General features: G+C 37.0%; 1 protein-coding gene across 4 annotated transcripts in view; it reads right to left on the minus strand.

The window, feature by feature from the left end:
• Positions 1-9760: 9760 nt before the first annotated feature.
• The window catches only part of exoc3l4 (exocyst complex component 3-like 4), a 61065-nt gene continuing 47866 nt past the window's right edge, over positions 9761-22959 (minus strand). For 3 of the 4 annotated variants that reach the window (XM_057859230.1, XM_057859229.1, XM_057859228.1), the window contains exons 12-15: positions 20433-20555; positions 19034-19186; positions 18857-18978; positions 9761-13247 (exon numbers count right to left, since the gene is read on the minus strand). In XM_057859230.1, coding sequence (XP_057715213.1) covers positions 13025-13247; positions 18857-18978; positions 19034-19186; positions 20433-20555 — 621 coding nt within the window. In that variant the 3' untranslated portion in view covers positions 9761-13024. The remainder of the gene's footprint in view (positions 13248-18856; positions 18979-19033; positions 19187-20432; positions 20556-22959) is intronic. The other variant, XM_057859232.1, reaches the window with a different exon arrangement.

Below are 22959 nucleotides of genomic sequence, written 5' to 3' on the forward strand. Positions count from 1 at the left end.
CACAGCTGTGCCTTGACACTCGGTGAGACATGCTACACAGAGTTTTTGGATTGAAACAAGGTAAGTACACAATAATATCTCGTTAAAATCATGGCGTCTTTAATTATGCTCTCGCGTGCTCTCACCTGCAGTTAGGGTTTTGCTGTTTATTATTACTATTTTTTAAATACCCCCTGTTCAAAAATTTTCCTCCCAGAAAACTGAGATTTTAAGCTTTCCAATGAAGTATCACACATGCATATAGGACAATTTTGAAATTTGTCCAAATTGGGGGTCTCAGAGCTGAATTTCAAGTCACCTGAGTGTTTTCCGCCATATACAGGGTGACCCAAAAAAAGTTTACACTGCCATAATACAACTTAAATGCCATGTTTATTCATCTTAGAATTAGAATTTAATCACAAATTATACATTATTGTAAAGAACATGTACAGTACACTCTATTTTTCAATGTGTCCTCCCTTAAGTGTCGCAACAGCCTCCAGGAGCCTGCGGAACGCTTGACAGGTCTTCTTTATGTAGGATGCTGTCATCTTTTCCCAAGATCTAACAATGGACCTCTCCAAGGCTGCCACAGAAGTTTGTGGCTTCTTACAGGCACTGTCCTCCACAGTTGCCCATATGCTATAATCCAGGGGATTGAGATCTGGACTCTAGGGTGGCCACATATCACCTTGTCAATCAACTTTTTGGTCCGCACAGATCGGCACTTCCAGACCCAGGTTTTCGTGAGGCTGTTCCAGTATCTTTCAGCTTCTTTTTAACTTTGTAGACTGCACATCTGGATATTCTTAGATTTGCTGCAATCTCAGTAGTTGTCAGACCGGCACGCAGCAATTCAGGTACAGCTAAAGTTTTCTTTATTTTCAGCAGAAGCACAGGAATTGTAGAGACGAGAGATGACCAGGTGCATTGAGTGACCTTAATGAATCACTTAAGCATGACAACCTATTTAGATATGTTTCAATGGCTTTTAAACATGCAGTCAACTGAGTGTAAACTTTTTTTTGGGTCACCCTGTATATATAATGTGTATATATTAGGGCTGTCAAAATTATCGCGTTAACAGGCGTTAATTAATTTTTTTAATTAATCACGTTAAAATATTTGACGCAATTAACGCATGCACTGAACGACCCGCTGCATATTGCCTCAAACAGATTACAATGAGGCCGTTTATGGATATTAAGAGTGAAGAGAATGCCACCGGCCGCTTGGGGGCAGCGCCGTTCCATACTCATGTTATTTCTTCTAAACGTGGGAGAATTAGTAGTTGTGAGACGTTTATGCTGTACTCACAATGCAATGCAAATTGCTATTTGTGCTCCACACGTATTTCGGTAAGTTTTCTTTCTTTTAGTGGCATTTATGTGTCTCTTGTTGTATTTTGGGTAAGATATGTACAGATATATGTTATACCGTAAAGGCGAGTGGACACAGGCGTTCTTTGGAATTTTTAAGATGTAATTAACTCAATTAAAAATTTAGGGCTGTCAAACGAATAAAAATTTTAATCGAGTTAATTACATCTTAAAAATTAATTAATCGTAATATATAGTATATATAGTATATAGTCAGGGGTGCACATAAGTGGTCCGCATTCGCGCATGCGTACTGGACGTAGACAAACGCGCTGGCCCTCAACGGCTTCCATACGCTTTTGCGTACCGATGGCTGACCACTGTATTTGCGGCGGACACGAGAAAATAACTTCTCAAAATGTCGAAGAGGCAGGCCACACTGAGTAATTACTTCCGTGTTCCCCCACCCCCGCCAAAGACAGACAAATGACAGAGACGTCACCGGAGCTACCGAGAAAAGGACTTTGGCTGAAAAGTGGCTGCAGGCTAGAAGTAAATGATGCTCACACGGAAATGCGGTACAAAATGTGCCGTGAGAATCCCAATGTCGCCGATAAGAGCAGCGCATTTTATGTAGGGTCAAAGAATTTCAGCCATCCAAACTTTGAAAAGCACAAAAAAAAAACAGAGAGCATGTGGCAATTAAGCAAACTATCGATGTCAAACAGGACCCCACTCGCCCTATGGACAAGTGGCGGAATAAAGGTAATGAACAGCGACATGCACTGACAAACGTGTTTTTGCTCGCATTTTACAAAGCTAAACATGCACGTTCAATGAGGTCTTATGAGGAGGACATCCCACTTTTAAAAAGGCTTGGAGTTAATGTGGGAGCCGCATAATGCCCTTTATTTTGAATTGGTGCTTTTTATTTCTTTACATTTCACTTCAAAGTAATGACAATTTTGTTGTGCCAGTTGATGTTAATCAAGCATTAATTGTTAATATAATTAATTAAAGTTAATTGGCTCTAAGTAAAGCTTGTCATAATTTTATCGCATCAGGCGGGTCGGCTCTCAAGCTCAATGAGGACCAAGTCACATCTCCAGGTCCTCCTCTGAGAACCTGGGCAAAAAAATTATGTGCACCCCTGTATATAGTATATATAGTATAAGGTAGTATATATATATATATATATATATATATATATATATATATATATATATATATATGTATATATATATATATATATATATATATATATATATTAGGGCTGTCAAACGATTAAAATTTTTAATCGAGTTAATTACAGCTTAAAAATTAATTAATCGAAATATAGCTCAGATACAGCTCTGAGACCCCCAATTTGGCCAAATTTCAAAATTGTCCTATATGCATATGTGATACAAGCTTAAATTCTCAGTTTTCTGGGAGGAACATTTTTGAACAGGCGGGCATTTAAAAAATAATAATAATAAACAGCAAAACCCTAACTGCAGGTGAGAGCACGCGAGAGCATAATTAAAGACGCCATGATTTTAACGAGATATTATCGTGTACTTACCTTGTTTTAATCCAAAAACTCCGTGTAGCATGTCTCACCGAGTGTCAAGGCACAGCTGTGAATGGCCATGTATATATATAGATAGACAGACAGACAGACAGACAGACAGACAGATAGATAGATAGATTTCTTTTATTATCCATACAGGCCAGGTGGTCCTGCCCTGCCATGGGACCACTCCGACAAAAGGATGGCGAGCTAGAACTTGAGCCAGGAGCCTGACGGTCCTTTTTCCTTGTCTACAACACAAGTCAGGGTCTGGTAGAAGGCTCTACAGCCTGTTTTTCTCTCCCCACTACTCGGGTCAAGCACTTTCAATACCCATTCAACCTGTGACTAATCAAGCAGCGCTAATGGACACTCACCTTGTATCGCCATAAAATGAAGCCATTCATTTATACCCTTGACTGTTTGTAACTTACAAACGTTGGGGTGGGGAAAGTGAACTGGGTTTTTGTCTCCCTGTTGATCAACTGTAAATTGTGTACACACTGGTATTTTGTAAATATTTCTGTTTATTTTTTGTCACTTTTTGTAAAATACATATTTCACTCAAACCAACTCTGTCGGTCTTTATTCATTGCCGCTGCCCTCTAGTAGCCGAACTAGATCTTCCTGATTTGCCCACTATTTTGTCCACCTCATTGGTGCTGTTAACATCACGGCTCATACTTGTTACAAAATCATTAGTGGGGTTATTTTATTTTAGGATATTTACTTATAGCAGTACTTCTCAAATAGTGGGGCGCGCGCATGTGACCTCGGGGAACATGCTTTTTTTTTTTTTTTTTTTGCCGTACTGGAATAAAGTGTACTTGCACATCCGCTCAGTGGGTGGCAGTGGCGCTCTCATTTTCAGAGTGCGCGCAGTATTTTTGAACTAAGGAAGAGCACTCAGCACACACAGAAAACAGATATGAAGAGCAGTGTGCCGCCGCCGCTATCGAAAGCCGTTTTCCGACCGGACTCACTCACGCAGCGGCCCACTGTCTTGTCCGGCTCTCACGACGCCGCCCGAGAAGTGCAATTTTCGGCTTGGGATCGTCACGACGACCGCCCTCACCTACAGTTCTACCTCGGCCGCCGAGAATGCGCTTTTTTCGTGCTGTTTGCCTTTTAGCTTTGAGTTTTAATACAGTGGGTGATGACGAAAGACCACTGTTTACTGTGTCTAAAAATAATTATAGCAGACAGCTAGAAGCCAAATTAATTAAGACGCCACTTAAAGACTAAATTAGACCCCAATCTCATTGATAAGCCGCTTGATTGTTTTTCAGTGAAAATGTGCCGAATATTGCCAACAATCGTCCTGCTTTGTCAGTGTTATATCAGTAAACCAGTGAGCATTGACATTGTTAGCATGCTCATTGCAAAATAACTCCACACTATTGCAAAGGAGGTAAATACTGTGAGCAGCAAAAATAAAAACTGTCCTTCTGTCCAAGGACACTCTTTTTTTCTTTTATTCAGTTTAGTTTTTTTGAGTCCATTTTTTTGGCATATTGTCCTCATGAGTGAATGTTTCTAATCAATTTTAATTTGTTATTATTTACTGATTTTATTACATTTTATTTTTCCGTATCAAATGGTCAAAAATGTACCGTGAGTGTATTTTTTACAGTTTGGATGTGACTTTTTTTGAAATTCAGGCAAATTGATGCGTGTCAAGTCTTCTCTGTTACAAACAAAACAATGTTAATAAAGTTATACTTTATTATAAGTTGATCTATGTTACTTTTTTTCTTTATTAGAAACAAAGGACTCAATGTTAGGCAGATGCGTATTTATAATAGTAATTTTATAGACAAATGATACTATTTACAGTGGCGGGAGAGAGTTTGGGGGGGCGCGAAACATTTACGTCTTCCTTGGAGGGGCGTAACAGAAAACAATAGAGAAGCACTGACTTATAGAGATCAAATTGACCCATCTTTTTGTAAAAATAAAATAGGTATTTTGGTGTATTTAACATGCTCTGCTTGGCTCAATGAGGGTTAATGGCACCTTTTTTACAATTAGATTTAAAATTGTCAAAATTCAGTTTCTGACATGTATGACTCTCATTGCAATTGAAGGCAACAGACGTCCGACCCATTTTTGACTTCCATGGTAGCCAATGAGTCTGAGCATTCCTTGGGTCAAATTGACCCAACGAAAGATGGGTAACAGGAGGGTTAACTTTTTTTTTTTTTTTTTTTAACGATTTGCTTATCAATTGTGCTGTTATATTAGAATTGCACAGACCTGAGGTCATGCAGAGCCACTGCCATTAGAAAGGGTTTTAACATGTAACAGAAACAAAAGAATGAGCTGACTAACCCATGTATTAAGTTCATCTTCGAACAAACTTACCAATGGTATGTGGCTGACTCACTGAAAAATTCCACCCAACGGCCACACAAATCTCAATATTTGCTATCGTCAATGTCTGATAGAGTATCATCAATTTTAAGGCTGAGATGATGCAGATAAGACATGACACTTCTGACTGTTTTTGTCACTGAGATTTCAAGACGGTTTAATATTTTGTCTACATGGGGACTGAGTAATGGAGTCAATGTTTGACAAAAAAGGGAATTTCCATCCATTATATATCATGGGAAACCTTCACTCGCATTTATTGTCATGATAAGTCAAACAACCCTGATTTATGGCATTCGTGGTTTACGTTTGAGAGCGAAATTCCACCGTTTTGACATCTACCAAGTTTTAGCCATTCAAATAACAAAGTGCAACGTTCTTTTGTACTCTAAAACCAAAAGTAAAAGTTGTGTTGTGCCACTGCTAAAAATCAGGTCAGGTTACCACATGCCTGAGGTGGAGGAGCTTTCTGGCTTTACAGGAAATGAAACATCTATCACATAAAGCAGATGCTCATAACCGACTCCAACGTCTTGCTTGTGGCTTCATGTTCAATGTGCATCATGTTTACAGGGTGTTGCTTAAATTGGAGGTCGGCCCAAATTTACTTATTAGTTTCCCATTAATTCATTGGCTGCCATTGACGTTCAATTGTAAAAAAATATATATATATATTCAAATCATCTTTCAAAGTCTCTTTATTGGAAATATTCTCTTATTCATTACCAAATAGAATAGAATAGAATAGAATAGAATAGAATAGAATAGAATAGAATAGAATAGAATTGCCTTTATTGTCTTCAAGCTTCGCCATAATGTGCACCACATAAAATAGAAGCAAAACTACATTGGGGCTAATAAAAAAAAACACAGGTTACAGTGTAAACAGATTGGAAATAAAAGAAGTGACTAGCAGCAAGTGGTGATGTAGTGGTAATATAACAATATATGTGTGTATATTTTACGTGTGTATACGACAATTTACAGTATTTGGACTAGGAGGCAGATAGATGACTTGACATGATAGTGCAAATGTCAGTTTGAGCATAGATATTATTGATGTAATAGTGCAAAAATGCGATAATGTAACTGTGGAAATATTGCACAGATTGAAACAGATGTCTGAGAACATATTACTTAGTGAGATGCGTGTGACAATGTTTTGACATTAGCAGTGCAAAGACAGTGACATTTCAGTGCATACTTGAGTATGTTGACAGCTCTTGGAATAAGCTGTCTCAGTCCGTTTTGGCTGTTATGGCCCTGTAACGCCAGCCAGATGGCAACAGGTTGAACAAGGTGGGATGTGTTTAGTCTTTTATGATGCTTCTTGCCCTCCCTAGGCACTGAGGGTTGTAGATGGTGGACAAGGGAAGAAAGGAGCAGCTGATAATCTTTTGTGCTGTTTTGATCACCTTCTGCAGTCTTCTGCTGCCTGCTTCTGTGCAGGTTGAGTGCCACACTGACACAACATAGAACAGGAGGCTGACCAGAAGGTCACTAGCAGTTTGGTGTCGAGTTGCTCCTTCCTGAGCACAATTTGTATTTGTTTTTGTTTTTTTTACTTTTTAATTAAAAAAAAAAAGAGAGAGAGAGAGACAACCCTTGAAATTACTCAGTTACTCAAACTGTCATTTCATTTTTTTTTTAAATGAAAAATGTTTGTTTATTATTATTACTGTTTATTGTTGTCATTCTATTATATTATCGTACTATATTTTCATTTGGTTTTATTTAATAAAAACAAAGGGAAAATGTCCTTTATTTGTTGTTTTCGTTCAAATTTAAAAAGATTCCCAACAAGCAAGGGATTTATTTTTTTCAAATATTTATACATATTTTTAATTGCCTTCAATGGCATTTAAACATGATCATTCACTGCCAGTTCCTCCCATTTTAAATACATTATTTAGATCTACTGCCATCAATTGCTACCATGAAAAAATTCAGTGTTAGAAATTCAAATTCAAATGGCATGGACTTACTTCCGCAATCTTCCCTCCACTTTTGCAAAATATTCAATATAACTCACAGCAACATAATAATGACAATAGACAACAATTTAAAAAAACAAACAAAAAAAAAACCCAATTTGCTACAAAAGTTAGCGTTGAGAATTTCAAAAAGTCCCCTCAGACATTTCTTCACCAGAATCCACTTCCTGTTGCATTGAAATGTAAAGAAAATTAAAACATCTTAGAGGAAACGTGTTTCAGCTCAACTTCACATGAACATTTCTTTTAAAGTTTTAAACACAAATGGCGAAAAATAAACAAAAAACGGGAACAGAAGATTCACATATCTTTACAACAAAGGTGTGGGTTTGGTCTTAACATTGGTAGGGACGCTATAACAGCATAACCTGCCTGTACAGTTTTATAAGACCAAACACATAGGGTGAGCAGGGGTCAGGGCTGCATTTCTCACGAATATGCTGATGTGTTTCTTACGTAAAAATGAAAAAAGTTAAAATTGTTATTTTCAAGGGGGAAAGCCATTTTTAGTCATTTTTCAAAATAGTTTTAAAATAATTTCAAAAAGTTTCATATAAAGGAAATTTGCAGTGGTTGTTTTTTTTTTGGGGGGGGGGGGGTATTACTTAACCTATACGTGAAACTACATGTTAACATACATAGTCCATCACCACAAGAGATTAGCTCTTTCATTCATCTTTTCTCTAATTTTCATCTCTAAAGTACATCAGTGGGTTAAGCAATTATGGAAAAAAATCTAAATCGGGATTAATTTAACTTTTTAACTTTTATCTAAAAATATACGATTTTGTAAAAAAAAAAAAAAAAAATGTGTTTAGGCTGCATTTAAAAATATTTTTAAATAAATAAGGTAGAAAATAAATCATTACATTATAATTAATGAATAAATGCACCAATAGGTATTTGGTTTCAAAAGTGTAGTCACAACATGCTCTACCCTTCTTTCCTTCTAACCAGGCCGTTTACAAGAAGCAACAGCATTCACGTTTTGCTGGTTCTAGTTTCCAGCAGAGTTCATGACATTTCTCACAGTTTAATAAACGTTAACAGTAAAAGCATACATGAGGACACTTCACTCCAAGCAGGTTCCTACTCGAGTTTTGCAGGTTAGCATAACATTAAACTGTGTGAACTTGCAAACTCTGAGGAAGGTCGGACTTTAAGTAGCAAAATTAGTGGCGTTTCCCACCTCCAGAGCATTAATGTCTTTTTACATTGCTTACAGTGGCTGCTGCTGGGGGAAAAAAAACTTCTAATATCCCTTCTCTTCGAAGAGGGCGGAGGAGGCGGCAAGTTGACAAGAATTTCTGGTGGTTTTGAGAGTGTGCGTGTGTGTGGGATGGTGGGGGGGTCAAGTCATCATCAGCCCATCAAACATGCGTTTGAGGGGGGAAAAAATGCACCAGCACATTCAGCAAGTGAAAGGGGTTAAATCAGGGGTGTCCAAACTTTTTGCAAAGGGGGCCAGATTTTGGGTGGTAAAAATGTGGGGGGCCAGATTTGGGGAGGTAAAAATGTGGGGGGCCGACCTTGGCAGACGTCCATTACGTAGAACAATATATTTAGGCAACATTTAGCAAGCCATTCAGTGTCACATTTGCTTTTTTTTTTTTTTTTTTTTTTTTAATGAATAATTTCAACAATCTCGCAACTAGCCTTTGCGGCGTTCTCTTTCAACTCTCGGGCTCTTGCGAAATACTACTGCTGTGAAATTAAACTAGCTTCAAGTTGCTTCAATTTCTCACTGCGTATCTTCCCTGTAATCTTGTCGTACATGTCAGCGTGTCTTGTTTGGTAATATCGCCTCACATTGAAATCTTTAAAAACAGCGACTGTCTCTTTGCAAATGAGGCAAGACACAGTTGTTGCGTATTTTAGTGAAGAAATAGTCCAATTTCCACCTATCCTTGAAGCGTCGGCCGTCACAGTCAACTTTTTTTTGTTGATTGTCGCCATTTTAGAAAATTGGAAGTAGAGGGTCACACGGAGTAATGTTGCTTAGCCCTTAAATACATGCAACATGAAGCAATTATCAGAGAATCCCAAAATTTGAAAAATAAGGTCCTAATGAAACCTTTTTTTCAAATTTGTGAAAAGTCAAAATGAATATGTGTAATAAGCGCTCTGATATCTATAACCCATGCTAAATCATGTTTTTTCTTAACCTGCAGATGCATGTGTTGACTTGCATCCATCATTTTTTTTTTCCAAAATTCTAAATTAGTCTGAAAATCATGAAATTTTAGGTGTATCAAATGTGATACATTTGGCAAGAAAGGGTTAAAGTGCTGCTGCCTTTTAGTGGGTAAATGAGGAGCAGCATTTCGTGTGTAAGCTACTTCATATGCTGGTTGCAGTACTGCTGACCAATTTATTAAGTCTGTGTGCGGGCCAGATGTTATTGATTTTATGACAGAGGCTGGGGGCCGGATGACATTTGACCACGGGCCGCATTTTGCCCCCGGGCCGGACTTTGGACATGCCTGGGTTAAATTTAAGTCTGAAAATAATGAAAATAACTTCATAATGGTAGGGTGAATTCTATTCTTACAACATATGGGAAGATAATCTAAATAACCTATATAACTGAACTCATTATATAATGCATATAAGGTTGCTTAAAAGTTGGTGGGGACAATTTCAACATCCTAAAAAGTTGGTAGTGTTATGTCCCTACCGTCCCTATGCGAACCTACGCCCTTGCCTTACAGTCTTGATAAAAGTCTGCATTATAAGATTATGATTATTTGGGGGGAACAAAATACACATCAAAGAATCAACAAAGTACTGTAAATCATTTTAATATTTCATTTTGAAATTTTTATAACTAAAATCAAGAAAATATATTTAAGTACAACATTCCCTGTTGTATTAAAACGTATTTTACAGTGGCAAAACATTCAAGTTTAACTCATTGAATGGGGATACAATGAATTGAAACTTACATTTGTTTCCCATGCACAACCAAAACTGATTTGATGTGAGATGATTTGGCCCGAGAACAGAAAAGATGCTCCAAAAATTCATTAAGAAAAAAAAAAAAATTGCATTTCAAATTGAGAGCAGAGCGGATGTTGCTCCACTTTTTGGGTTCAGGTCCTCTGTATGTGAAAAGACATGAAAACTGTGCTGTGTATTATTGTGTCATTTGGGTTTAAACCGGAGTTTGGTAGTAATGATTTACATTTACTTGACTATATTTTGAGAAAAATGTACAAAGAGTATTTTTACCACCCCATAGATTTGTGAAGCAGTATAATCGTACCTCTACTTACAAACATCTCTACATACAGAATTTTCAGGTTAAGACACGCCTCAAGGGGGAAAATATTGCCTCTTTTAACGAAAGAAATTTCAGGATACGAAAGGCAAAAATACAGTATGGCTGGTACTCGCAGCTCCCAGAGTTTACTGAATGTAACATGCATATAGCTACTCTGACATTGGCTATTGCCTAGCGTCCCTGCCAACCAATTGGCTAAAAGCAAACTCTACTGTATGTGTATGTGCAAATCCCAGCGTCCTCTTCATTCGCCCCTCGTGTTCTGACACCTTTAAATGAGTGTATTAACTTTTATTCTTTACTCTATTCTTGTTTTTTTATTTTATGCACAACTCTGATTTTATGTTTATCGTGAAATAATCTAATCGTAAGATGCATTTTTATCCAATATAAAAGATTTATGTCTGAATTTTGGGGGGCATGGAACGGATTAGGGCATTTACATGGAAAACGCGTTTCTACTTACAGAATTTTCAAGTTTCAAAACTACTTCCAGAACCAATCAATTTCATAAGTAGAGGTACCACTGTATACTTTGAACTACACTACTTTTGTTACCGTTTACAAACAGTGATATGAAAAAGTATCTGAACCTTTTGGAATTTCTCACATTTATGCATGAAATCCCCATCAAATGTGATCTAATCTTTGTCAAAACCACACAGGTGAAAAAAAAACAGTGTCTGCCTTAACTAAAACCACCCAAACATTTGTTGGTTTTCATATTTTAATGAGGATAGCATGCAAACAATGACAGAAGGAGGAAAAATAAGTAAACCCTCTGCCCAAGGAGACTTGAAGAGCAATTGAAACCTATCCAAGATGAGAAAAGTAATTAGAATACTCATGAGTCACTACTGAAAAAAATAACGCTGTTATTAACACAGTCTCTTTTTTTTTTCTTTTTCTTTTTTTTTTTTAACCAATTTTTACCAAACAATTTAAGTCAGGTGTTTTCCCAATCACTGATGAGTGGTTTAAAGCTGCCCTGCCCACTATAAAACACACACGCACACCTGGTAAGAATTGTCTTGATTAGAAGCATTGTCTGATGTGCATTGTGGTTCGGTCAAAAGAGCTGTCTGAAGACCTGCGATCAAGGATAGTTGGTTTGTATAAAGCTGGAAAAGGATACAAAAGCATCTCTAAAAGTCTGAATGTTCATCAATCCACAGTAAGAGAAGATGTCTACAGATGGTGAAAGTTTGGAACTGTTTCTTCTCTCCCAAGAAGTGGCCGTCCACCAAAGATGATGCCAGGAGTTCAGCGCAGAATACTCAGAGAGCTAAAAAAGAACCCTAGAGTGTCTGCTCAAGACTTACAGAAATCACTGGCACAGTCCAATATCTCTGTGCACACATCAACTATATGTAAAACTATGGCCAAGAATAGTGTTCATGGGATGACTCCACGGAAGAAGCCACTGCTGTCTAAAAAGAACATTGCTGCTCGTTTAAAAAGGCACAGACACTCTAGAGTTAACAGAGTCAGAAGAGTGTCACAAGCAGCCGGACAACACGAACGTCTACTCAACGAGCTATCAGGACTCAACATCATCCGCTACAACGCGCTCATTTAGGAGTGCCTGATTAAGAATGCGCTCCGAACACATCTTGTAGCTACATGCTAACATGTTTTTATTACTCTATTTGACCTTTTTAAACTGGAAATGTGCACCATTGCTAAATGCGCTCTTTGAAAAGTGCCTTGTTTAAAAAAAAAAAAAAATTTTTTAATCAAAATCAAGTAATAAAAACAAGTATTAACAATTTAGCATGTACAAGATGTGTCTGGGTTGTCAGATATGTTCAAGACTTACTTTTACATGAGTGCATTATAACTCCTCAACCAATCGCATACAGTCGCGTGAAAAGTGTGATATGCAGGAACTCCTAAACAGTTTGTGCACCAAAACTCTATATCGGCTTGTTCAATAATATGGTGCCAATAAAGCACCGTCAAAAATTATCAGTTTGACAATGAGCACTACCGTCAACATTACTGGAAAGCGCGGATTCCAACCTCTCTCCCAGTTTTTATTTGGCACCGATAGACCACGGAATACCAGAGATATGATCACCTAAATTTCATGGTAGGAAATATTTCCTCTACGAGAGGGCACGTGTGGTCTTTGGTCGGATAATGTTTTATACCTGTAGATTGTTTTCGTTGTAATCAATTATTTTTGTGTATTTTTTGGCTTGTATGGTCATGTTATAGGTTATAGTACTGGATAATAAAGACGGATCATATACATAGATGACTTGGTGTTGAGAAAAATATACACCATTGTTTAAGAAAAAAAAAAGTCATATATTGTAAGCACTCATTACTTGAGTATTCTTTTCACCGAATACTTTTTAAATGTACTGAAGCGAATTTTTTGGATGACTACTGTTACTTTTTTTTTTTCCGTAATATTACCTTGAAGTAACACTACTCTTACTCCAGTAAAACCAAAAATTTTACTGAAGTTTGAACTATGGCCGTTAACGGCAGCCTTTTAGGATTACAATTCCAATTAGTCAGCCGGTAAGATGAAAGTGAAGCAGAAGAAGGAGAGGTCAGACAGGAAGTCTGTGCGGACCGTGGCCTCCATGTCACGGAAGAGAGCGCGGTCTCGGTCGTCAGGTTCGCCAGAGGGCGTGGTCTTCTTCAGCTGGTTGAGCCTCAGCAGGATGCGCTGATGTTCGCGACCGCGCATCACGCCGCGGAAGGCCAGCACAGCCGCTAGGTGCTTTGAGCTACCAATGCAAAAAAAGGAATTAAATTTGCCGTTGCGATAAAATGATAAAAAATAACTTTTATCAGAGCCAGCTCAGGTTATAGAGTACGTGTCGTAGTAGTCAGTTAAAGAGGGAAAATTGATATTGAAAACACCTATTGACAGCAACAAACGTCCAATGCATTTCAACTAGGAGCGGGTCCAGGCCCTCCCAGTTAAAATGGATCGGATCGGATCGGATCGGATCGGATCAGATCAGATCAGACATTGCCGTCAATTGCAAGCAATGAAGCCAAAGAGCTATTTGAGGCCACGAGAACAAAAACAAATAAAAGTCACAGAGCAATGTATATAGCGGCCACAATTATTTGAATTCATGTTTTTATTAGGACTGTCAAAATTATCGCATTAACGGGCAGTAATTACTTTTTTCAATTAATCAGGTTAAAATATTTGACGCAATTAACGCACATGCCCCGCTCAAACAGATTATGATGACAGCACAGTGTCATGTCCACTTGTTACTTGTGTTTTTTGGTGTTTTTTCGCCCTTTGCTGGCACTTTGGTGCGACTGATTTTATGGGTTTAAGCACCATGAGCATTGTGTAATTATTGACATGAACAATAGTGAGCTACTAGTTTATTTTTTGATTGAAAATTTTACAAATTGTATTAAAACGAAAACATTAAGAGGAATTTTAATATAAAATTTGTATAACTTGTACAAACATTTATCTTTTAAGAACTACAAGTCTTTCTATCCTTGGATCGCTTTAACAGAAAGTTAATGTTAATGCCATCTTGTTGATTTATTGTTATAATAAACAAATACAGTACTTATGTACAGTATGTTGATTGTTGAATGTATATATCCGTCTTGTGTCTTATCTTTCCATTCCAACAATGATATACAGAAAAATATGGCATATTTTATAGATGGTTTGAATTGCAAATAATTACAATTAATTAATTTTTAAACTGTGATTAACTCAATTAAACATTTTAATCCTCTGACAGCCCTAATTTCTTATTCTTCTTTTGTGCGTGATTTTTTTACGATTTGTTTTAATTGGTTTTGGGGTTGTTGTTTTTTTTATACGGTAAGCAATTTTTTGGTCGGGAATATTTCATGCTTTTATTAGTTATTTTTATTTTATTTTTTCAAAATGGATCGTTAAATTACCTAATTCAGTTTATTAAAACTTATATTTACGTGTGTATATATACAGTATATATATTTATATACAGTGGGGAGAACAAGTATTTGATACATTTTTTTTTTCCTGCTGCAACATGATAGTTTTCACATAGTTTTTACATAATACTATACTGTCATGCAAAAACATGACAACTATCATGTAAAAACGTGATATTGGACTTTTTTGCGTGTGTTTTTGGCAGCAATATCTTCCGTTAAAAAAAATGGATGTCAAATGTGGGCCATAACATGTAGTCCCGTGGGCCCCTGGCCCACACTTTGAGACCACTGCTCTATATGAACGTAACAAAAACATTTATGAAAAATAAATTGTAATTTGTGCATGAGCGGGTTCAGGGAAAAAATATTGAATAATTTCAACTTGAAAAAACAAAAAAGCAGTAAATCATCTATTTTTTTACAGTGCTCGATGAAAGATTTTTTTTTTAATGTTAATTATTTCAAAAAGAAAATTATTTTATATCACAAAACAAAAACCTGGAAATGTTCTTTATTCATTTTAATTGGATTTTTTTTTTTTTCTATTTCAAGACTGTGCACTCAGCTTTGGTTGCCAATTTTTCTTTGTTTGCCCATGTGGGGAGTGTTGATATTTCACCTGAACTTCCTCCTCGCCTTTTGGCCGCCTACTCACACACAAGAACCAAGTTGCCTCATGTCTGCATGCTTGCAGTAATAAACTAGCTCCAATTCTTCCCCCTTTTTTGTTTCTCTGTTCTTTTTTAATCTATTTAAACAAAAGGACAACTTCCTCATTTGAATCAAAAAGCAATTTTATTATTTACTAAGTTAATGTAAGTGTAAAAGACAACTTCATGTTTTTATGTCATATAAAAGACATATAAGAACTTTCACTTATTTTGACTATTAAATGTAAAATGTCTGTCCTACTTTGGTGTATTTTACTTGAAGATTTGAACTATTTCATTTATGTATTTTTTTGTTGGTTTTTTTATTTGCACTTTTTCACCCAAAACGATTTTTTTTTTTCTAACCCTCCCCCCCAAATAAAATAATTTCCTCAGTTTCCTTATTCTATTTTGGTTGATTTTTTACTTGGTTTTATCATGAAATAAAGGACAATTTTCTTATTTGAACTTCCTTGTTTTGTGGTTTAACCCCTAGTTTCCTGAATTGTAATTTAACAAATATACATCAAAAAGCATTGGGAGAACAGATAAGTACATAAAAATAGTAATAATTAATTATACATATAATATACATACATGGATGTCACATTGAAAAATACATTAAAACTGGAAAATTCTAAATATTTTTTTTTAACTGAAGAAATAAAGAATATTAAAAATGAAAAAAAATTCACGTAAAATAATTTAAAAAATGGAAAAACAGCCTCCTTTCATTTATCTTCAAAATTTTTAAAAAAAATTATTTAACTTGATTAAAATACTAAAAATAATTAAATAAATCAAAATAGTCATTTGAAATATAAAAATTATCATTTATTTTCTAAACTAAAAAAAATAATTATTCAATTGTTTGTGATTGTTTATATTCTGTTTGTTTTTGGGGGTTTTTTTTCAATTTAATTTTCTATATTTAGGATTTTTTTTAAATACTATTTGTATGCACTTATGTATTCCTCTGATGCATTATGTTTCCTGTTAAATGTAAATTCAGGCATCAAGGGGTTCATTTGTTTGATGGCTATTACAACAGTAAATTTTTTAAAATATCACAAACATATGATGTTTTTAATTCATTTGTTGCCTTTGATAACAATAGACATCCAATCTATTAGAAGTGAAAGGGCTGGCAGTGAATGATCATGCTTCAGTGCCATTGACGGCAATACAAAAAAATATACAAATTTTAAAAACGAAATCTCTTCTTTGTTGAGAATCCTTTTAAAATTGAACAAGAATAAATGCAAATGAAGTGTAAAAATTTAGCATACAGGTTGTCCCCAAATTACGAACGAGTTCCGTTCCTACGCTGGCAACGTGACCCGAATTTCCGTGTAAATTGGAATTAACCCTTAAGTAAATCTCAAAATAACTATTCAAAAAGTCCAAATATGTTGTTTAATGATGGCGGATACACTGCCTTCTGGTGGAAGTGTTGGGTCTGGCTGGACTGTCACCTTGTATGACTGAGAAGCAGACTCAGACGTCTGACAAGGATAAAGGATAGCTGCACTCTGGTTTGGCCCACATAAAGCTGTAAGTTGTTTCAGCTAATATTTGTAATGAAGTTTACAGCTACACTTTATGGAGTTACATTTGCTATGAGAACTTTAAAGAGCATATGACATGAGAAAAAAAGTCTTAAATGGCATTATTATGTGAATTAGAATCACATTTTGAGACGATTCGACTATATACAACAATTTAGCTAAGCGCAGATGACGACAAATTTGTCTTTTAATCTGCTGATTAGCCCCGCCTACCATTATAGGGCTTTAGCGTCCCCAACAGGTGGATGACGTCAGCGGTAGACTGGGCTCATCGGTTTTACTATTCAGCCCATTGAGGGGGAATTATTCAGAACGAGGGAAAACGCGACGAAGAGAGCCGCAAAACGTCATTGTTTCAATCTCTCTACTCCAATATTTTTACAGGATATTCTTTTTATCCAAGTATTTATCCCCAATAGCTATATAAATGGCTTGAGAAGGACCAGTCAGCCCGTCGAGGGGGAACTATTCACAACGAGGAAAACGCGACGAAGAGAGCTCCAAAATGTCATTGTTTCTGTCTCTTTACTTCAATATTTTTACAAGATATTCTTTTTATCCAAGTATTTTCCCCAATTGCTAAATAAACGGTATGGTCATGACAAATAACAGTCTTGTGCTAAATGGAATATGAAATAATAAAAATGCATTTATTCAGGACGACATGGCAAAATGACTCCATAATGGTCAAAACTGTCGACTTCACCTTTACTGTCGCACCTCCCGAACGATATTTTATGACACCTAAATCGGACATACTCTATGTCATTTCCCTTCCCCGGCTTCGGAGAATGTAAACAAACCAAAAGGCGTGACAGCTAGCCGACATGCTAACCCGAACAGAGTGATGTTTCAAAGTCTTCGATGCGTAAAATCTCACATAACTCGCCTGGATTATTTGACATGATGACTGAGTTGTCGATTGTCTTTGCGGATCGGCAAACCGCCCGGCAGAGAACAATTTACAGTTCGTTCCCCGGAGGAGGGAGGCTGCAGTTGTTGTGCAGCTAACGTGCTAATGTGCATGACGAAAGCTTTTTACATGCCTATCAATGATCAAACGTAAGTAGTCCTTTATTTAAAGACGGTTTGTAGTGTTTACTTTGTAATCGCTGTATTAATATTTGACATAATACAAAACAAGATGTTTACTCACTTCCTCATAAGTCCAATGGTCCCACAGTAAATATCCACTGTGAATGGGAACCTTTTGAAACTCCCAAAAGGCGCATACGCCTCTCCCTCATACAGAGTGATTTTTCTGCAGCCGTTTGGCTGGCGTGATGCGAAAAATAAACGTATTAATCCGCAAAATCAGCTGAATCCTTCGTCCTCATACACAACAGTACGCTGTATAGTGAAGAGGACGTCTTCTACCGTACACGTCACAGTGCCCTCCTCCTAAATGCAAGACCGAAGCCGGAAGTCATTCATTTTCATGGCGCGGGATTCAAAAAACTAAATAAATATAGCGATCGCTTCCACACACATCCAAGCGGTCCATATCATTCAGGAGCATAAAATACCGCGTGTATGATGAAATAAACATGCTTTTCGTGTCACAGGCACTTTAAATACGTTAGCATTCGTAGCATTTAAGCTAGCAGACTTTTGTGAGGCAAATTAGGCTAAATTAATCTCCTAAAATTACATATTGATCGAACTAGATGGACGTTTCAACACCAATTGTTTTGTGTCAAGTGTTTTTTTGTTAAAATGCATGTCGTTTTGAACATAACTGTACATATGTGTGTTACAGCTTTACTAATTGTAAAAGTGAAGTAAAAAGCTTCAAAAAGCACAATTGCCTTGTTTGCTAACTGTAAAGCTGAACAACTTCCGTAATAAAGTCAAAAATAAGATAACGGTAAGGTAAAGTATATGCGACTAAAAAAAATTTTAAAAATTAAAAAAACGACTGGAGACAAAACAGCGGACGAGACTCCAGCGTCCTAAAGTCGAAATCGCGTAGGTTGGATATGTCGTAACCCGGGGACTACTTTTATTTAATAGCATAAAGATTCTAATCAAAATGTAAATTAAAAAAAAAAAAATTACAAAATATTTTGTTTAGCTTCACCCTCGAACTTCAAATTGATTGGACGTCTAATAGTAATAAACCCATTTTGATTCACAGCAGTAGGATGAAAAAAGCCACATGACTGGACATCTATAATCGTCAGTGGCTGTGAAAGAGTTAGCGGTGCATACCTGAAATCGGAGTATTGTTGAAGTAGCGGCTGAAGTTGGTCTTTGATGTCGCCTTTGTTCTTCTGGCCCACGATGTCACTCAGGCACTCGCCGACCGGGTCCAGCCACTCCTCGCGCGATCCCTGCCCGACGACATCAAAATTGTCTTTCCAGATGACCGAATCGGATCCGCCGTACCATTTGCCGGAAGACGTCGGCCAGCCGGGAGCTCTGCGTTCGAATCTTTGATGCCGCCTTGTCATGTTGCCGATTTTTGCACGAGAAGTTGTTCTTCATCAGCTGGCCCACGTACTCCTTCACCACGTGGTAGTGCGCCCGGCTCGCCATCTCCTGCCCGAAACGTGGAGTCAGCATTAAAAAAAATGCAGAAATATTCTATGCGATTTTGTTTATGTACGATGTGCTTTAATGCTTTTGCACACTAACAGTATTTACAATAATGAAACCAATTATGTGTGTTTAAAACTAGGTGTTACGATTATGTTTTCTCATGTAACAGTCTATTCGCTTGTGCTTTAGTGCTTACACAATGAAAAGAGTAAGGTTTCTGTTTTCAGTAAACGTCACCATAATGTTTCATTCTGGTTTCTATTCTCAGTAAATGATACCATAACAGCTAAACGAAATTCACGCATGTGCAATGAATGCTCTCCCACTTGTCAATAAAAGATGCGGCCCCCAGGAAGGAGGCTGAGAGAGGCTTGTTGTGAGCAAACGTGCTGCACTGTCAACCTTCTCCCTGGTGGCCACCAGTGTTAATTTTATCTACGTCTCAAGTCTGATCTTTCCTCCGTCCTTTCCTAGGTCTTTGTTGTTTTCTTAGTTCAAGTATTAAGTTTAGACCTAACAGTTTACAACCCCAAATGTAAAATAAATTGTTTTCATTTGATATTTTCTTTACCAATACTGTAATTAAGATGCTGACGTTCTCTTTGGGAGTGACCAGGATGGATGGGATCAGGAATGAGCACATCAGATGTTAGAGAATTTGGAGAGAAGGTCAGAGAGGCCAGGCTGAGATCGTTTGGGCATGTCCAGAGGAGGGATAGTGAGTATATTAGCAAAAGGATTCTGGATTTGCATATGTCAGGCAGGAGGTCTAGAAGATGACCAAAGAGGAGATTTGTAGTTAAAGAGGACATGAAGGTAGGTTGTGTGAGAGCAGAGGATGCTGAGGACAGTGTTAGATGAAGTCAACTGATTTGCTGTGGCGAACCCTGAAAGGAAAATCTGTAAGTAAAAGAAGATCTATTTTTTTATCATAAAAAAAAAAAAAAACAACAAGCACATCCCTGTTGACAACGATAGACAGACTGGCATTGATGTTGGCATGTTTCAGTGCCGTTGACGCCAATAGACTGGGCCCTCCCATTCCAACTGGACTGGACATCTATCCCCGTCAGTGCTTTAATTATTGAATAATTTGAAAGCGGTTACAACAGTAGGGCGGCTGTTTAATGTGTTCGGTTAGTTTATGTGTTGTAAGTCCTAATATGGCCATTTTACTGTGTAGTCCATGTAATTCTTCAGGGCAACTCTGATTCGTCGATAAACACCAATGAGTTAAAAGCTTCACCTGACGGTGTGGCTGCCTCATGGCTTGGCAGTGCTGCGCCAGAATCTCGGTTCGAGCGGCAAGGCCTTTAAAGTCATCGTCATTGGTCAGCCATTTTCTCGTCATCATTCTCCGCAAGAACGGCTGCAACAAAAATAAACAACAACACATTTGTCACCCAAATTATTGAAGTGATGCATGTTCATGCAAACAGAAACATAAAATTAGCTGAAAAGCCAAAACTTTGGGGATTTATACAAATACAGCATTTGCTGAAATTTGTAATTGTATTTGATTTTGCTTTAGATGCACATTGCTTATATTCCGTTTTACTAAGCAACACAGGCATTACTACAAATGACTATTGTCTTTGACTTTTACTACAATGAAATAATTACAAGAGAAAATTTTCACTACAGAAAGAAAATCATAATTTGTTACTAGAAAAACAAAGATGAAATCATGAAAACACGTTAGACATTTTAATTTGCCTTCTCTGATTGGCCAAATGAAAAACTACATATCGTTAATTAAATCACATATTAGAGGTGCAACAACTAATCAATTAGCAAATTAATCGACAACTGTTTTGATCACCGATTGTTTAGGATTAGTCTTTATCATAAATTCTTGAAATTATAACATATATATGGCGGAAAACAGAGACAAGACAGAAAAAGCAGTTTCTGTTCTTGCACTCCACTTTAAAAGAAACGGCTGTATTTTAAGCCAAAACAACTGTTGTGTTTGATAGAACAATATGTCTATATGCTGCTATAGCAGATTCATAGTGCATTAAGCCCCTGAACTATGTATATATATTAGGGCTGTCAAAATTATCGCGTTAACGCGCGGTAATTAATTTTTTTAATTAATCATGTTAAAATATTTGACGCAATTAACGCACATGTCCCGCTCAGACAGTATTCTGCCTTTTGGTAAGTTTTACAGCAAGGCTTTTTGTGCTTTCTAACAGCGAACTCTTGTGGTCGCTTTGCGACATGGTTTATTGTCTTCTTGCCAGTTCAATATGGCTGCACGACGTCTCGGGCTGATGCCTACGTTGTAATGTTGTGCTTATATGATCCTTGGACAAGATGTGTCCATAAGTATGGTTGTTGTATAGAATGTACATATTATGTTAGTAAGCGAAATGTTATATTTTTTGTATGAGACGCTTTTTGTTTATGTTTAGTGAACCTGTATAGCGTGCTAAGCTAAAGTTGTTGCTAATGCAATGCTTGTGTACTTTTTTTTGTAGTTTTACGACGGTCTAAAGAGGATAATGGTTTGAGGCCATTTTATTAATAAATCAGATGAAAAAGGAAGAAGTCTGATTATTAAGGCGTCGTTCACTAGCTGTCCAGCTTTGGAAAAAGTAGACGCTTCGTAGTGAGGACAGCATAGACAGATTTAAAGGACAGTAGAGTGAAATGCCCACTAGTCCTTATGTACCGTATGTTGAATGTATATATCCATCTTGTGTCTTATCTTTCCATTCCAACAATTTATTTTACAGAATATATATATATAATTTACAGAAAAACATGGCATATTTTATAGATGGTTTGAATTGCGATTAATTGCGATAAATTACGATTAATTAATTTTTAAGCTGTAATTAACTTGATTAAAAATTTTAATCGTTTGACAGCCCTATGTATATATATATATACAGTGCCTTGCAAAAGTATTCGGCCCCCTTGAACCTTGCAACCTTTCGCCACATTTCAGGCTTCAAACATAAAGATATAAAATTTTAATTTTTTGTCAAGAATCAACAACAAGTGGGACACAATCGTGAAGTGGAACAAAATTTATTGGATAATTTAAACTTTTTTAACAAATAAAAAACTGAAAGGTGGGGCGTGCAATATTATTCGGCCCCCTTGCGTTAATACTTTGTAGCGCCACCTTTTGCTCCAATTACAGCTGCAAGTCGCTTGGGGTATGTTTCTATCAGTTTTGCACATCGAGAGACTGACATTCTTGCCCATTCGTCCTTGCAAAACAGCTCGAGCTCAGTGAGGTTGGATGGAGAGTGTTTGTGAACAGCAGTCTTCAGCTCTTTCCACAGATTCGCGATTGGATTCAGGTCTGGACTTTGACTTGGCCATTCTAACACCTGGATTTGTTTATTTTTGAACCATTCCATTGTAGATTTGGCTTTATGTTTTGGATCATTGTCCTGTTGGAAGATAAATCTCCGTCCCAGTCTCAGGTCTTGTGCAGATAACAACAGATTTTCTACCAGAATGTTCTTATATTTGGCTGCATCCATCTTCCCGTCAATGTTAACCATCTTCCCTGTCCCTGCTGAAGAAAAGCAGGCCCAAACCATGATGCTGCCACCACCATGTTTGACAGTGGGGATGGTGTGTTCAGGGTGATGAGCTGTGTTGCTTTTACGCCAAACATATCGTTTTGCATTGTGGCCAAAAAGTTCCATTTTGGTTTCATCTGACCAGAGCACCTTCTTCCACATGTTTGGTGTGTCTCCCAGGTGGCTTGTGGCAAACTTTAAACGAGACTTTATATGGATATCTTT

The sequence above is a fragment of the Corythoichthys intestinalis genome, chromosome 15 (assembly GCF_030265065.1).
Source record: "Corythoichthys intestinalis isolate RoL2023-P3 chromosome 15, ASM3026506v1, whole genome shotgun sequence".
Taxonomy (NCBI): domain Eukaryota; kingdom Metazoa; phylum Chordata; class Actinopteri; order Syngnathiformes; family Syngnathidae; genus Corythoichthys; species Corythoichthys intestinalis.